Source organism: Sciurus vulgaris, assembly GCF_902686455.1.
Source record: "Sciurus vulgaris genome assembly, chromosome: 14".
In the NCBI taxonomy this organism is placed as follows: Eukaryota; Metazoa; Chordata; class Mammalia; order Rodentia; family Sciuridae; genus Sciurus; species Sciurus vulgaris.
The window spans coordinates 67,766,170-67,783,590 of NC_136475.1; the positions used below are offsets into that span (position 1 = coordinate 67,766,170).

General features: G+C 36.9%; 1 protein-coding gene and 1 long non-coding RNA gene across 6 annotated transcripts in view; one reads left to right on the plus strand and one right to left on the minus strand.

Moving 5' to 3' along the window:
* The first annotated feature begins 870 nt into the window (after nt 1–870).
* Nucleotides 871–17,421, plus strand: part of ATL2 (atlastin GTPase 2) — a 55,040-nt gene continuing 38,489 nt past the window's right edge. For all 5 annotated transcript variants that reach the window (XM_079109892.1, XM_079109895.1, XM_079109891.1 and 2 more), the window contains exon 1: nt 871–1,015. In XM_079109892.1, coding sequence (XP_078966018.1) covers nt 898–1,015 — 118 coding nt within the window. In that variant the 5' untranslated portion in view covers nt 871–897. The remainder of the gene's footprint in view (nt 1,016–17,421) is intronic.
* LOC306643664 lies at nt 10,429–16,860 on the minus strand. The gene is made up of 2 exons (XR_013759027.1): nt 12,085–16,860; nt 10,429–12,034 (listed from the first exon to the last, which is right to left on the minus strand). It is a non-coding gene; the product is annotated as an uncharacterized lncRNA (long non-coding RNA).

A 17,421-nucleotide genomic window follows, 5' to 3' on the forward strand; every position in this document is an offset into this window, starting at 1 on the left:
TACCAGAGAAAAGGAGTTTCTAATGAAGCTGAGGATGTGGTAAAACTTTGAGAATAGGGACCATGTTTCACAGACGCTCCCAGAGGTTGACATTTATTTTAAAGTCACCTGAACTTTCTACAGGATGTCATTGGATCCCCACAAGAAGGTTCGTCACAGTTAAGAAAGGACCTACTACAATTAATTTTTTGATCAGAGTGCTTTCTGGTTTGCTCTTGCAGGATACTAAGAACAGGAGGGCAAGGGTATGATAGTATGCACATTTAAGAAGACAGAGGACAATCTCCTAAGAATTGGGGAGACTGGAAGCTAATGCTAATGTGCGATGGTGGAGGGAAAGGAAGCAACAGAGGGGACTTGCACGAGCAGAAGATAAAAAGAAGAGCACAAGCAACAATTCGCGAGGTGGGGAGGGCGACAAGGGAACAGCTGCGGAGGAGGTGGTGGGGATAGAAAGGCGAGAAGGAAAGGGGTGTGAAGGCAACCTCACGTGCAGGGCACGAATCAACACTAAAGACGTAAATAGAATAGGGTAACTGAATGGGGAAGGCAGAACTTAGTCCTCCAGAGATGCCTTATCGGTTTACACAATCCAGCCTAGCGCTAAGGGGGTGTGGTAGGTGGCTCAGAGAGGTGGGTGTGTTAGACCGCGGCGAGGGCGTCGGCGCACCCCCAGTTCCTGCCAGAAGCGCGGGGCGGAGAAAACCCGGCGGCACGCCGGCGAGGCGGAGGCGGAGTGAGGGAGCAGATGGGCGGGGCGGGGGCGGGGGCAGCACAGGGAGGCGCAGGCCCAGGGCGGCGCTAGGACCCGCCGGCCGCCCCGCCGGCTCCCGGGAGGTTGATAAAGCGGCGGCGGCGTTTGACGTCAGTGGGGAGTTAATTTTAAATCGGTACAAGATGGCGGAGAGGGACGAGGCAGCGCGAAGGCAGCAGCCGTACCAGGGGCTGAGGCACCGGCGGCGGACCAGCGACCCTACCGCGGAGGTTAACCACGTCTCGTCCACGACCTCCCTAGGTACGGGCCGGCAGGACAGAGGCCGCAGCGCTTGGGTAGAGGGAGGCGGCCGGCCGCTCGGACTCGCGGGCACCGGCCGCAGGCGGCAGGGTCGGAGTCCTGGGCTGGCTCAGCTCTCCTCCCGCCGCCGCGTCTGCCCGCCGGGCCTAGCCCCAGCCGCGCCCCGTGCTCCGCCGCGCGCGGCCTCAGAGAGCCGCCCGCGGTTCTCGCTGCTCCAGCAGCTGTCGGGCGAATAGGCGGCGCGAGCGTCTGAACCGGGCCCGGCCCCCTGCCCGCTGCCGGCCGCGTGGCTGCGGCCGTGTCCGCCCCGGCCCGAGGGGGCGGCCTTGAGCCGGGGTTGCGGGCTGGGGCTCGGGGAGGTCGGCTGCGCCGCCGCGCAGTCCTTCGATCTCGGACGCGGCGGGGCGACCCGTCACCTGGAGGGCACTCGCTGCCCTCCGTGCTTCGCGCGGACAGAGAAGCAGGGGTGGCTGGGGCGTGATGGGCCCCGCCGGGGAGAAGGACGCGGGAAGAGCGGACACCTCGCTGCCAGGTGCGAAGGCTCTCCCGACACTCTTCCTGAAGGGAACCGCAGTCTGCAGGCCGGGGTTTGTGCTTTGGGCTCGCGTTCCAGGGGCCCCTAGGTCCCCGACCCTTTCAAGCGAGTTGCGCGTGGCAAGGGTCCCAAGTCTAGATTTAGGTGTCAAACTGGTGTTTTGAGCCAAGGGTTCCTAGTCGCTCGGGTCAGACTGAAAGTGTGGTGTGAAGTCACCTGATCCTTCGCTCCCGGTTTTTGCTGAATGTGAGCTCCTACTGTACGTGTATAAGGCGCCCCTGCCCCCTCGAAGACGCAGTTGCGTTGGCAGCACAGTGTTGTGTGTTTCTCTCACTCATAGCACCCCTATTTTTAGGAGTTTAGCATTTGATCTTTCACTGTGGTGTGAATTAAACGTTTGAAATCCTGATTGAGGATTTTGAAGTTACTTAAAGGCAAAGTTTCTCAAAGGCTTATAAATAGTAAAAGCCTACAGTTAAGTACGTGGAGCTAAGGTAAGAGTATATTAAATATACTTTAAATATGAGCATGTGTTTTCCAGTTTTTTTTCACAATCTGATAAAAGTTTTACTGGATGAAATTTAAAACATTTTGATTAAATATTAACCACAGGTATTCTCATTATTACTATTTTTTGCTGTATTGGGGATTGCACCCAGGGACGCTCTATCATTGAGGGCTATCCCCCTCCTACATTTTAAAATTTTGAGACAGGGTCCCACCAAAGTTGCCCAGGTTGGCCTCGAACTTGAAATCTTCTTGTCTGAGCTTTTGGAGTAGCTGGGATTACAGGCATGTGCTACCGAACTGACAAGGCTTCACTTTAATAAAAAAGTTTATTTAGAATAAATATACTTGATCATTCATTGTAGCCCTTGGACATATGTCAGAGGTGATAACAAACTGGAATTTTCCTAAGAGAAAAAGAAAAGGAGGTATTGCTTGCCAACAGTAGCACTTGACAGAACTGTTTAGTTTATAGAAGAAAGTACTTCCGGAGAAGAGAGGCTTTGCCTTAGATCTGCTGTTTGCATATCTCAAGTAATTAGCTGCGTTGGAATGTGAATGGATTAATTTAGTAATTTTGGGCCCTAGGGGAGGTGGATGTGTGTGCTCCTCACTCCTCCAAACCCTTTTAGATATAGTTTCAAAGTATTTTGTCTACTTGCCTTTTTAGAAAAAAAATACGTTTGACTCTGTCATGGTTATGAACATTGTTTTTGTGTTGTTTATTGAGAAGAGATAAGACTCAGGAGACTGTTGATAAATAGGGCCCGCCATTTATTAAATGCTCTTGACTGCTACTTATAGATTTTGTCCTTCTTTTAGTGGTTGTGGGGTGGAAGACCTTCACTTGATAGCCGTTCCTATCAAATGACTGCCTAAAAGAACCTCTGTACATTCTAATTTGCTCTGAGTCACCCATTACTGCATTAAAAACCAAATAAACTTGTTAGGATTTGTGTTGAAGGTAAGGACAAACAGACTGTGAATTATTAGGGATTCATCAGTTTTCGACCATGTTGTATAAACTCTTTTTTTCCTTTTTGCTTTCTGGAGAAGTAATGTTGAAGAACTGAGTTGGAGTAAGTCAGGTGTCACTTTAGTAGTTAAGAAGATGCTCTGTATCTCTCTTAAGAGAAATGCTTACTCTTAGGAATGCAGGATCTTTAGAAAGCAAATAAGCACCTCAGTATATAAGCATTATTGACTTTGCAGGTTGATAGGATTCTGTAGATGTGATTAAATCTATTTAGTAAGGTGTTTTGAAATTCTGTGAAAAAAATTTTTTTTTGTGGGGAGAGGAGCTAACTTACAGTAAAGAGATGTGTTACAGGGAAAATAAACTATGATCAAAAACGAAATTCTGGCCTTAAGAAGTCGAGTGCACATAGGCATGCCGTATTTCAGGATATTTTGTGTGTGTGTGTGAGAGAGCAAGAGCAAGAGAGAGAGAGAGAGAGAGAGAGAGAAAGAGAGAGAGAGAGAGAGAGAGAGAGAGACATAGACTGACTGTATTGTAACTTTGTGATAAAGTTTGTGTCCTTTGCTGCATTCCTCCACCCCCCAAGTGTTGGGTATCAAACCTAGAACCTTGCACATTGCCAGCAAATGCTCTACTACTGAGCTACATTCCTAACCACAATAAAATTTAATTGTGGCTAATGTTAAAGTGTAATATTCACACACACACAAAAAAAACTTTCTTGAAATTGTTAGACCCTTTCCAAAATTAGGCAACTACTTGTACTTGGAACGCTTTCTACTAGTGTGATGATGCTGAAGTACAACATATTTTTAAAATTGTGAGACTTGCAAGACTCATTTATATATCCTCTTTTTTTCCCAAAGAGATAATGTACACTTTTGACTGACTCGGATTTGGTATTCTGGCCAGTTCATGTAGAATTTAAGGGATTCTCTTGCTCACCTATCTGCTAAATAAAACTTCTTCATAACTTGTATCTCTATGATTGACATAAAAACAATCTGTTAATGATTACTTGAATATACTACCAGCTAGTACCTCTAATAACTGTTTGAGAAATATGTAACTGATGAAAGGTGCATAGCTAGGCTCTCTCTAATATAGTTTACCTTTACAGCAAGATGTGTTTAAAAAATTGTTTATGCTCAATTAGAAGATTTCTTTGAAGAGGCACAGCTGTTTGGCAGACTCTCAATGCCAAAAATGGAAAGGGAGTAGAAGTTAATACTTTTTTTTTTTTTTTTCCATAATGGCGATTTATAGCTCTTTAAGAAAGAGGGGTATCTCTGGGGTGAGGACAAAGAACAAGTTTTTTCCCCCCTCATTCTTTAAGTGTGGTGATATTCTGATTTTGTAGCCTTTTTGGGTTTTCAAAACCCAGGTGTGTTATTTACTCTCTAGAAGATTTGGTCATTGATAGATGTGAACACAGAATAATTGAACTTGATCTAGCAGTAAATTGATGACTCAAGTAAGTTTCTTCTACCTTAACTATCCTTTGCTACTGATGATACTGAAGAGCAATTGAATGTTTTCTCTATAGTTTTAAAAGTGTTTAGCTAGAAGGCAATGCCAACCTGAAAATAGATGGCAATAGGGTAATATTTGGGACTTTATAAAACACTTTAAAACCTTGTCTTCATTTTATTTCTTAAAGCCTTCCTGTGAAGGAATTTCGTTATTACTCCCATTGGAGAGAGGGAATGTGATATCTCCACAGTCTCAGAAACTACTGAGGTACTCTTAACTATTCTTCACCAGATTTGGAGAAGGCTAGGGGGCCCAATACATTGGACATTATCACACATAACTAGGGATGACCAGGCTTTGTTGAAACAAAGTTTGAAAATATACTAATGAGGGATGGAGAAGATAGGACCATATGAAAAGGAATTAGAAGGCAAGTCACCAAGTGAACTAGGAAATTTTAAAGTAGAAAGGGAAAAGGTAGATATAAAAGAGTAGAACAATTTGTAAAGGAAGTATAACACTTCTGCTTATTATTGAGTAGCATGAAATGTTTGGAAGTGCAAAGCTAAAGTAACCATTTTACAAATGATTTTTTAAGTTATTGGTAAATATATATGTGCTTGGGTTACACATATATTGTGGATAGAGTTGTAAAACTGTGTAAGCAGCCATCTTTGCTACTTTGGGAAAAATGGCTATATAGTAACTATATGGGCGGATGATAGCTACTAGAAACAACACTTAAGTCATGAAAGACTCATTTAAACATCCTGTTTTACCAAAGAGAGAATGTGCTCTTTAGACTTACTTTGATTTGGTCTTCTGATCAGTGTAGGTAGAATCTCGGGGATTCCCTTGCTAAACCACTAGCTTAATAAAACTTTTTCATATAACTTATATCTCTATGATTGACATAAAAATAATCAGTGATTAGCTGGATATCCTGTTACCTAGTAACTCTAATAACTAGTTGGAGAAATATGTATCTGATAAAAGATGCATAACTAGGGTCTCTAGTACATTTCATCTTTCACTGCAAATTGCTGATTATGGAAGCAGTGTTTCTTTAATTGTAGAGAGAAAATGTGGTGGAAGAACAAGGAATTGTAAGCTGAGGGACTTGAACTCTCTTAGCTTTGAAGCCCTCATATATAGTAGTGATAATAATCTCATAGCAAAACTATTGTGGGAAGCAGATGAAGGATACAAGTGTTTGTAATACTTTACAGTTTGTAAAGCTGTGTATTAGACACAGTGACATGTAAGAATGTGCCAGTTTGACTACTTGTTCTATTATATATAATGTACATTTGCAGTCAAAAGTTACAATTTTCTTTTGTAAAGTGTACAAAGGTTTAGTTTGGACAAGGGGGAAGGTTTTTAATTTTACTTGTAAAATATTGATAATATGTTCATTAAGAGTTATTTTGAGTGTTGAATGTGGTAAAAGTGCTTAACCCTGTGCCAAATAGTCTGTTGGAAGTAGTTATAATGTTTGGTTATTTGAGATGTTGACCTTAAATTATTTTTTAAAATAGGTGACTTGTGACTTGGAAGGCCTTTATTCAGTTTTAAAAATAAAATATAAGTATACATATTTCTTAACTATCTTCATTTCAATAAGCATGCATTTTAGAGATTCATGTGACAAGGTCACCTTCTGGAATTATTTCAATTACAGAATTCGGTATGAGTTCATTTCTTAGCTTAAGGTCATGGCAGTTTCCAAGTATTGGCTTTTCAAACAGTGATCTGCAAAATCTAATTTGAGTCAGTTATATAAAAGGAATGCCTAAAAAAATGATTGATTTGAAACCACATAAACAGTGACTCCCATAAAAACCTTTCCCCTGCCTTCATTTAATCCTTTTTGGTAGAGTAATGGATAGTGATTAGAACTATATCCTTAACATTAAAAAATAAAACAAAACAAAACAAAAAACCCATTTTTATAAATGATGTGCCCTGGGGGGGGGGGGGGGGGGAAAAAAAAAACTTTTTTTTTTTTTTTTGGTACTGGGGATTGAACCCAAAGATACTCTACCACTGAATTACATCCCCAGCCCTTTTATTTGAAACAGGGTCTTGTTAAGTTACCTGGACTGACCTTGAACTTGTGATTCTTCTGTCTTAGCCTCTGGATTCATTGGGATTATGGGTGTGTATCACCATACCCAGCAAGACTTGGATTTTAATTTTGGGACTGTAATGTTTCTGTAACATTTGTGCCTTCCTGATAGTTGATATCATCTACCCTATTAAATTTATAGATCTTTCTTTTCTCTTCTTTTTTTTGGGGTGGGGGTGGGGGAAGGCACTGGGAATTGAACCCAGGGGTACTTTACCTCTGAGCTACATCCCCAATTTTTTTTTTTTTTTTTTTTAGTTTTTTTGAGACAGGGTTTCACTAAGTTGCCTACACTGATCTTGAATTTGTGATCCTCCTGCCTCAGCCTCCAGTGCCACCCTATGGGCTGCTGCTTTTCCCTCCTCCTCTTTCTCCTTTTTCCTTTGTCTTCTCCTCCTTCCTCTTCTTCCTCCTCCTCTTCTTTTTTCTTCATTAAAGAGATATCTATTTAGGCACTTTAGAAACTAAAGCATTCTGTAAAGAAATTCTTGAAACAGGGAAAATTGTCATATAAGCCGTTCTTTTTCACTTTCTAATGGATGGATCAATGAGAAAAGAGTTGGATTAAATTCACTCTTATAAGAATGTTGGAAAGAAGTTTTTTTGAATAACAAGTTGGAAAGAAGTTTTTTTTGTATAAAATCATCCTTAGGTTTTATTTTTTGAAAACAGTTATTAATCTTCAGAAATTGTTTTATTTTCATCAGTTTTTAAATTTCTTAATATGACCATGTGGACTGGCTATGTGGAACTTTTGTATAGAGTCGGGAGCTTTTTACTGTAGAAAAATGTCAGGGTACTTGGATGTTTCTCAAAAAGTAGCTTAACTTCAAAGTATACTAGAAATTCTTGAGAATGTTGAATGATATGACTGATGCTGAATGTTTTTTACAAGTGCATATTAAGATAGAAATTTGTCATGTTCAAGGTCCAGCAAAACTTGTTACTGAACAGGTCTTTTGATCATAGATTTTTAAGCTTAATGTGTGTAAAATGGTAGCTCATGGTCCAAACTTTTAACTTTTTTAAAGTTCAAAAAAAATCTTGCTGGTGTGATGGTGCAAACCTGTAATCCCAGCAACTTGAGTGGGAGGCAGAGGTAAGAGGATTACAAGTTCAAAGCCAGCCTCAGCAGTTTAGTGAGGCCCTAAGCAACCTATCGAGACTCTGTCTCAAAATAAAAAATAAAAAAAGAGCTGGGAATATGACTCATGACAGGGTAAAGCGCCTCTGGGTTCAGTCCCTGGTATTAAAAAAAAAAAAAAAAAAAAAGAAAGAAAAAATCTTGGAAAACACTGAAAAATACAAGTAAATGGAAAAGAAGAAAATAAAAATATCAACTAGTGGTAGCCACTGCTAGCATTTTAGTGAATATGTTTTAGTTTATGTTCTTTTAAAAAAATGAATAATTTTTCCTAAATTGAGACCTCATCGTAATTGTTATAATCTGCTTTTTCATTTCATATTTTCCAATGGGATTAAAAAATCCCTACAATATGATTTTTTTTTTTTTTTTTTTTTTTTAATGGTGATGTAGTACTACTTAGCTAACCCTTCTTTGGAGATGGGGTTATTTCTTGTGAATAATGTTGGCTAAATGTCTTTGTAGATAAATCATGGCCTTTAGGGTAGAATCTTAAAAGTAGATGACTGGGTCAAATGGCATGTATACTTTTAAGATTGAAGCTACCCCTGACCAGATCCATTCACAAAGGTTATACCTTTTCTGTCTCCATTAGGGTTAGATTTGTGTTTGTTTACAAATGTCTGTTCACAGTGGGTGTTAACTAACAATAAATGTCTCTAATTCCAGCTACTCTGAGTCTGAGGCAGGAAGATCTCAAGTTCCAGAAAATAAAAAGACCTGGGTATGTAGCTCAGGGATAAAGTGCCCTTGGATTCAATCTCCAGTACCAAGAAAGGGGAGAAGTAGGCGCAACATATAAGTAAAAATGAGCATTGAACTATTTTAATTTGTAACATATACATTTAATTTTTGGTGGTACTGGGAATTGAACCCAGGGCCTTATATATGCTTGGTAAGCATTCCAGCACTGAGCTACATATCCAGACCTTTTTATTTTTTATTTTGAATAGTCTTCCTAAGTTGCCCAGGCTGTCCTGTACTTGCACTTCTCCTGCTTTAGCCTCTGGAGTAGCTTGCCACAGTGCCTGACTAATTTGTATTTCTTTTTGTAATTGATGTTGAAATAGTAATATCACAATTGAAATGTGAATTCTTTTTATTAATTGCCTTTTGGTGTTCTTTGACCACTTCTCAGTTTCTTTTATTTTAAAATCCCTTTTGTACATAATAAATTACTTTTCATATTTGCTTTTTAATTTTGTATTTTTTGGTAAGGATAGCATATTTCTTAAAAATTTAAGAATAATTATTTCTTTCACATGAATGTATTTCTTTAATTGGCAACTTTTGAACTTCCTGACTTTCCCCGTGCTGTTGGAATACTTTGTTTTTTTACTGTTCTAAATTCTTTGTGAAATATTGATTATTTGTTTCTGAATCTTAATTGCTAGGGTATGGGCATCTGCTTTAGTGCCCAGAATTGTGGCAGAAGAAAAGCAAGATTAGGAGATACGTTCTACTCTCTATAACCATCAAAGCTTTTTAAGTTACAAAAACTGACTTTAGAAGTTTACGATTAAAAGATAATATCTTAAAGACATTTGACATGTACTGATTGTACAAAGTTATACTTTCTGTGGATAAGGGAGAACATGAAGGGAATGGGTTTAGTTTTCTTTTGGGAGTAGAGAATGGGTTGGTGGGGCAGGCAAATTGAGGACCATACTTAGAACTGTTTTTTTTTTTCTCCCTTTTATGCTGTCATTTGACATCTTATATCTACCTTATAAGTAAGGCTTTTCAGTTGCTTATGTATACCAGCATAGAAAAGTATAGAGAGATTCTGCTCCAAGCTTCCATATAAATGGGAGATCAGGGAGACCTTATGCATATTTGTGAGTTAAGTTTGTAAGTTCAGAAGTAGAATTACTGCTAGTGTTGGTGAGGAAAATTCATGGAGGAGAGTGGGTTTTGTTAGCAAATTATTGCTTGAAGTTAAAGACAGTATGTTGGTAAACTTACAAATTAATTTAAGCACTTGTCCCTGATTTTAAAGAATTTTCAATCTAAAAGGATGCTTAACAAGTATTTAAAGACATAATTAGAGGTAACAGGAAGAACAAATAATGTTAGAACATATTTAATAAGAAAAAGGAATATGGGGCTATTTTTCTGTAGCAAAATAGAGCATAGAATTAATTTAAAAGACTAGATAATTCCTGGAAAAGCTGAGTAGCCCAACATGTGACTTGAAAACTGCAGAGATGTGTTCCCCTTTCCCTCTGTTTTTGAGCTTATGTCTTTATTTACCACAAAGAATTCTAATAGATGTACCCTAAAATTGCCTAGCTAGAGAAGGGACAAAAGGAGAGTGTAGTGGGAAACTCTAACTTTCCTATTCCTTTGTTTTTTCAAATTAGTCACATTTTATCTGGTTTATTTTATCTGATGTTTATTTGTTTTTGGCACCATTCCCTTCTTTTTACAACTCTTGTAGTAGGAATTTTGCCTGTATTGAGACAAGTGTGGAATTTGAGTACTTTTTAAAAAACTGCTGCTCTAACAGTTATCTGAGGTAGAGAGATGTAGCAAAATGGAATTTAGTGTCTTATTTCCATGGTCTTGGCAAGTGCCTTTTTGAGATTTGTTATGATAACCCTGTTCTAAATTTAAGTGTGTGCATGCGCGCGCGCGCGCGCGTGTGTGTGTGTGTGTGTGTGAGAGAGAGAGAGAGAGAGAGAGAGAGAGAGAGAGAGAGAGAGAGAGAGAGAGATTTCCTTGGGTGTCACAAATTTCCTAACTCTCTTACCTATCTGCTGTCTTTTAACTTCTACAAAGCTAATTTTAGGGCCCAAAAAGGAACGATTAAACTATTTGCCCAAGTTGAGGAAACCTACTTTGGTTTTGATGGATTCATGATCTCTCTGTTATAAAACCTTGAATTTACTGTGCAAAAATGCTTTTGGAAATGGAAATGGAGTACATTGGCTCTTAATAAAGAAAATGTCCCTATGAAAAATATGGAATAGTTTATTATTATCCATTTTCTAGGCCAAAACAAGGATGTTTAAGAACTAGCCTTTAGGCTGGGGTTGTGGCTCAGTAGTAGAGAGCTTGCCTAAGCATGTGTGAGGCACTGGGTTCGATTCTTAGCACCAGATATAAATAAATAAAATAAAAGTCAATTGACAACTAAAAAATATACATATATATATAAAAGGACTAGCCTTTGCATACATCTTTTCCTATTTTTTATTGTCAGCTTGATTTTAGGCTTCTCACTTCTATGTAGGCTCTTCCAATTTGCCTTATATCTGATCTCCCTGCTCTTAGTTTGTTACACTTCTTCCTCATTGCTTTTAGTTTCTCTGCTACATAGGTTTAGTCCTGTCTCTGCTCCAAAATTTTCAATAGCTCTCCTCAGGGATAAGCATTCTTAGCATTCTTAATCTGTATTTTTTTTAAAGTTCGTTTCTTTTTTAATGCATTCTGTTAATTGTAGATGCACATAATACCTTATTTATGTGGTACCGAGGATCAAACCCAGTGCCTCACACATGCTAGGCACGCACTACCACAGAGCCACTGCCTCAGCCCAAGCCTGTATTTTTAAGGTTAGCCTTAACCTGATCTCCAGGGCTAGAGAAATGTAGCCATCTCTAGGATGTCTTCATTAATAGCCTTAGTTTATGTAATCCAATGTTGTACGACTTTTGTTTTACTCAGATAGCATTTTCTTTCTACTATCCTTTTATACATGTTTGTGTTAGAACCTCTAGAGTAAGGATATTATTAGTGAATTGTGCTTCTAGTATCTAGCATGATGCTGTGTTTTCTAATTATTAGCCTGAAGTAGGCGGGAGGGGGGCTTCTGCAGTTATTCATGGGTAGTTGTATTGAACATTGTTGAAGACAATGAATATGAAACAGTGAGTTGCAAAAATATGTGCAGACCTTGCCAAAGATGGACAGATATACTTTTATTGTATATTAAAGGTTTGCAGTTTAAAACTTGCTTTTCTAGAAAATTTATGAAGAAAAAATTTGTATTCCTCAAATGTTGGGGGAACTTTCATATAAATGATTTGTTGACTGTATAGATGATTAAGTTTAGACATGGAAGTTTTTGGAAAAAATAACTATGTGCCAAAATTTTTTTATAAAAATGAGAGATAGCATCCTTTTTATGTCAACTAATTTAATTTTTCTAACTTTTTTCTCCAAGTTTCTAGAAATCCTGAGCATGTAAGAATTCAGATCTGAGTGCGTTCATCAGATATGCTTCTTTAGTAATAAAGGTGGAGTTTGGCCTGAGTTTATTCAACAGATATTCTCTTTTAGTAATAAAGTGGAGTTTGGCATATTTCGAAGATGATAGATTTGATAATCACAAAGACCTGACTCTGCATTGTTCCTTGATTACATACAAAATGTGTATTCTTGCAGATTGCTTAGTCTGAACCTCACTCAGTCCTCCTTTATGAAAACAAGGAAACTCATAACTATCCCATAAAGTGATTTTGAGAATTAAAATAATACATGTTATTAGCAGAGTAGATTCTTGTGTTTTTCTCTCTTCTATACTAAAAAGTATATATACCACCTGAAATTATTTCATATGGTAAATTATTTTGAGTGATGTGAACGTTCTTAATAATATTTCTCTTTCTTCTCCCAGATGTCTACCTTATTCACTTTTTTGCTCAAATGTTTCCTTATTGGAGAAGCTGTTGCTGATTATTCTTATAAAATGGCATTCCCTGGGTCTAGTTCCCTTAATCCATTTGTGTTTCTTTGTAGTACTTAACACTAGCAGTCATTGTGTGTTTTCTGTTTCTCCATCTTTAGAATGTAAGCACTTAAGAGCAAGAATTTTTGGGGGCCGAGGGTGGTTGTTTTTTTGGTTACTGAATCTTCAGTTCCTAGAACCATGTTGTAGGTGTTCAGTGACTGTTTATAGAATGAATAAAGACTTATGTTTCTCCAGTTCTAATTTTTTCATCCTGTGCATCAGAATTACCTTGGCGGTTGTTACTGGATGTTTGTTAAAAACGTAGATTGGGCCCCGTATCTGATGAGCTGAACCAAATTCTGAAGGTGAGGTATGAGAATCTAAATTCTGAGCAAGACTTTGGATGGTTCTTAAGCTTTAGTATGCATGGCTCATTGTTTTACCCTGTGTTTGTGACTAGTTAAATATTGACACAATAACTCAGTTGTAGTCCATTTATAACTAAATTATAAATGGGTTGACAATTCTGGTGCAGGAAGACCCCCCGCCCCTGTTAATGAAGATTTATGTATCTATAGTTCTGATTATTTTGATCACTCTATTTATTGTCTAATAGTCCAGTTTTATCTGGAATGTCAGGGATGTAGAAATCTCAAATGCCAAGTTAGTTAACTCACCTTTTCCAAACAAAAACAAACACTTTAGTCCTACTTGTATTCTGTACTTGTCAGTTTTTACTCATGATAGATGAGCTAGTATTAGGATTTATTTTTTTAAATTTTTTTTGACTTTTTTATTAAAGTATTTTTATTTTTACAGACACATTTTGATTCATTGTACACAAATGGGGTACAACTTTTCATTTCTATGGTTGTACACAATGTAGATTCAAATGTGTCATTAAGAAATGTGGATGGAAAGAGGAGGTACTAGGGAACAAAGTTGACCAAATTATAGTTATATTGTGTGCATGTACAGATACGGCCCAATGAATCCTACTATGTTATATAACACATCAATAAAAAAAATTTTCAGAGGAGGGAAAACAGCTCCTACCCCCCAAAAAAAGAAGTGGGGACTGATATGGACTTGTTTGACTGATTTGTATATTTATGCCACTGGGGAACAATGAGTGATCTTTTAAAAATTATCCTTTAATATTGAATAACATAGAAAGGCAATTTGAAAGCAGCATGGTGGGTTTAATATAAAGTGAAAATCTTGATGTATGTACTACATTTTAGCTGTAGGATCTTGAAGAATTTAAAAAAAATTTTTTTTGAATATATTTCCTCTCTCTGAAATTGGGATGATAGCTAGGTCACAGGGTTGTTGAGAGAATTACATACACAGTACCTAACTGAGAGTCATCAAGCCAGTGCCTGTTAAGTTCCCTCTTTGTGGAAGTAAATTCTGAGACAATTTAATATATTTCATTAAAAACAATTGTAATATTTCAAATTTACAAAAGTGACAAAGATATAGTAGAGGTCAAGTTCCTATTGCATACAATTTAGTACATATTTGCCATATTGGTTTTGAATCCTTTTAAAAAGAGAAATAGAATATTGTATAGTTGAGGGGTTCACCAAATACCTTGCTATATACACACCTATCCTGAACATGGCATATGTTTCTTGTTTTAAAAATTTTTTAGTTATACATCAACATACTTTTAATTAATTTATTTGTTTTTATGTGGTGCTAAGGATCAAACCCAGTGCCTCACATGTGCAAGGCAAGGGCTCTACCACTGAGCTACAATCCCAGCCCATTTTGTTTTTTTAATAGTTCTATAATGTGTATATGTGTTTCATAAATAATAGATACAAATTGTTGTGTTAAAAAATTGTAGTAATGGCTAAAACCATATATTCTTTTGTGACTTGATTTGTTTTTTCTAAGTATAGATTTGTATAAATATTTAGATTTTATTAATTTCAGTTTTCTGACTTATGGTTTATCCATGGGTATTTAGGTTGTTCCATTTTCTTTTTTTTCGTTCTTTCTTTTTTTTTAAACAACTTAAGTGAACAAGAAATCATGTCTCTTACGCATATGTGTAGGAATTCCTGTAGGGTATAAAAAACTTAAAAATATTAAACTAAAAAGTTTCATTATTTTATACTCTCATTTTTAGGCCACAGAATAAAATTATATTACTTCCCCACTCACCAAAATACCTAAGAGCAGATGTAGGACCCTTTTTATTTCTTGAGATTTTCTGTAAGATTTCCCTTTGGAAGAAAATGGAGAACTACCTTAGTGAGAAGATTTGGAGAATCTAAATAGACTGTTGCTGAATTTTTGTGCTGTTGCTTTGAGTCCCCTGGACCATCATGTATTATAGCATCTCTTAACTAGTCAACAACTTCATAAATTGCAACCTCACTTCATATATCTAATTTAAATTAACTTCAGTATTTTCTTTATCTTAAAGTACACTTACATTCAAGTTTGTGCTTTAAAGAACTGGTTAATATTTGATGGCAAGCTTTGGGGAAAATGCTTTTGAGCTCACACATTTATAATCTATTTTACATTTTCATCTATTTAGATAAATACATAAAAGCATTTTTATGCCATAGTGTTCTTTAAGTTGGAACAGCAAAAATTGTGAGACATCAGTGCTGGTTACTATGGAAACAGGGTAGATTTTAAGTGGAAAATAATATATGAATCTTATAGGAAAACCAACTCTTTTTTTCCTGATTTGATAGTAATGAAGAAAAGAAATGAACTATATTATATCCTCTTTAGAGCATTTTTAAAAGCCTGAAGTGTTTTAGGACAGCCTGTTGTTGGCCAAAGGGGCAGGACTAGTGGGGAAAAGTATTTACTAACTGACATTGTTAGTAGGTTCATCTCTGGAGTCTTCAGAGTTTTCCTTTTGGAGTTTGCTATTTTATAATTCCAGTTTTGCATGAGAGAAATTTAACCTTATCAATTCCTACTAAAATTATTTTATAAGAGCAATTTATGAATTTAAATATTTTCTTGTAGTAGCTGATTGACTAATAGCTGCTTCTGACCTTTAAATCAATGTCTTCCTGGAGTCTATGTTATGTTTTTTCAATATTCCTATTCTAGGCTGCATTCGTCTGGGAGGCAAGGCCCAGTATTGCCATAAAAGCTCATCCAGGTGACTAATGATCACTCTAGACCATTAGTTTTTAACCCTACCTGTGTATCATGTAAACATTTTAAAACATCTTTTTTTTTTTTAAGTGATTGTTTTATGTGTTTGATAAATGAAAGAGCTAAGAGGAATAGACCACATCTGATTTTTAAAAAAACCTTCCTGTTGAGATGTAATTTATATAAAACTCACTGATTTGGGAGCACGGTTTGATGAATTTTGACCAATGCATAGTTTGCAACCTTTTCCACAGTTATGATACAGAATATTTACAGTACCTCAAAATATTCTTATGTCCCTTTGTAGTCAATTCTTTCTTTATTCTTTGCTCCTGACAACTAATAATCTGTTTTCTGTCACTATAATTTATGCTTTTTCTAGAATTTGATATAAATGGAATCATACAGTACAATATTGTGTGTGTGTCTATGTGAGACTTCACTTGGCATATGCTATTTAGATTCACCTATTTTTGTGTGTATACACGCATATATAAAATTCTTTTCATTGTTAAGTAGCACTCTGTCTCATGAATTTAACACATTTGTTAAACTCATTATGAATAAATCAGCTATAAGCATTTGTGTTCAAGTCTTTCGATGTCATATGTTCCCAATTTTCTAGGAGTGTGATGACTGGTTGTTTTTCAATTGTTTAACTTTTAGAAGGTTTTGCCAAAAAGTTTTTTGAAGTAATTGTGTCATTTTATACTTTCATCAGAAATATATATAAGGGCCATGTTTTCTTGAAATGTCTCTTACTCCCCATGTATTCTTTTGTTGGTCTTGTGCATTTTAGCCATTTTGGTGAATGTGTGGTGATATCTCACTGATACTTTCCTAACATCTGATAGTGTTGAATATATTTTCATGTGCTTATTTACCATTGATATATCATCTTTGAAGTGTTTGTTAAAATCTCTTGTCTGTTTATGGAATGGTTCTTATTTAATTGTAATAATTCTTTATATATCCTGAATACTAGATTTTGATTGAGGATTTTGTTGTCTGCTCACAAGTGGTGTTGATTTATAGTTTTGTTTTCTTGCGGTGTCTCTCTGTGGTTTTGGTATTTGTAATAACAGTAACTTATAAAGTGAATTGTGAAATATCCCCTCCCTTTTTCTGGAAGACTCTGTAGAATTGGTATCGTTCTTCCTTAAATATTTGATAGCATATACTATAGTGAAAGTCATCTGGGCTTAGAGTTTTCATTGTAGGGTGTTAAGTGGATTTGATTTTGAAGCTGATTCTTTTCAATCTTCCGTATTAAGGGTGATGGTGGAGTTAATGCCGATTTGGGAATCACATGTCTTGGATATTTTGAAAACATACATTTGGTCTTTTGAGGTACCCTTTCCCCAACCCCCCTGCTTTTGCAATTTATTAAGTTTTGTTTGTCCAGTGGAGTTACCTGTGTTTTAGATTTTTTCTTTGGGATGTTTAGCATGTTTTTCTGCTTCCTGTATTTCCTTCCATATTGTTAGATCTAGAACTTTGATTAGATTTAGGTTTTTTGAAAATTTTCCCCACCAATACATCATGCTATGCTTCTTGATGCATCATAATCAGGAACCATTAGTGTCTGATTTTCCCTTTGTCATGTTAGGATTGATTCAGGGGAGTTAGGTGTTGATCTTATCCATTATAATGTACTGCATCACACTCTTACCCTGTAGTCCTGTTTGTTGTTCCTTGCTGCTTTTTTAAAGTTCCAATTTCTAGGGAGTGGAGATTAAGTGTTTTTTTTTTTTTTTTTTTTTTTTTTTTTTATGGAAGACAGACCTTACCACTTAATTGGTACCTGGATAACAGTGTTGTCAGATT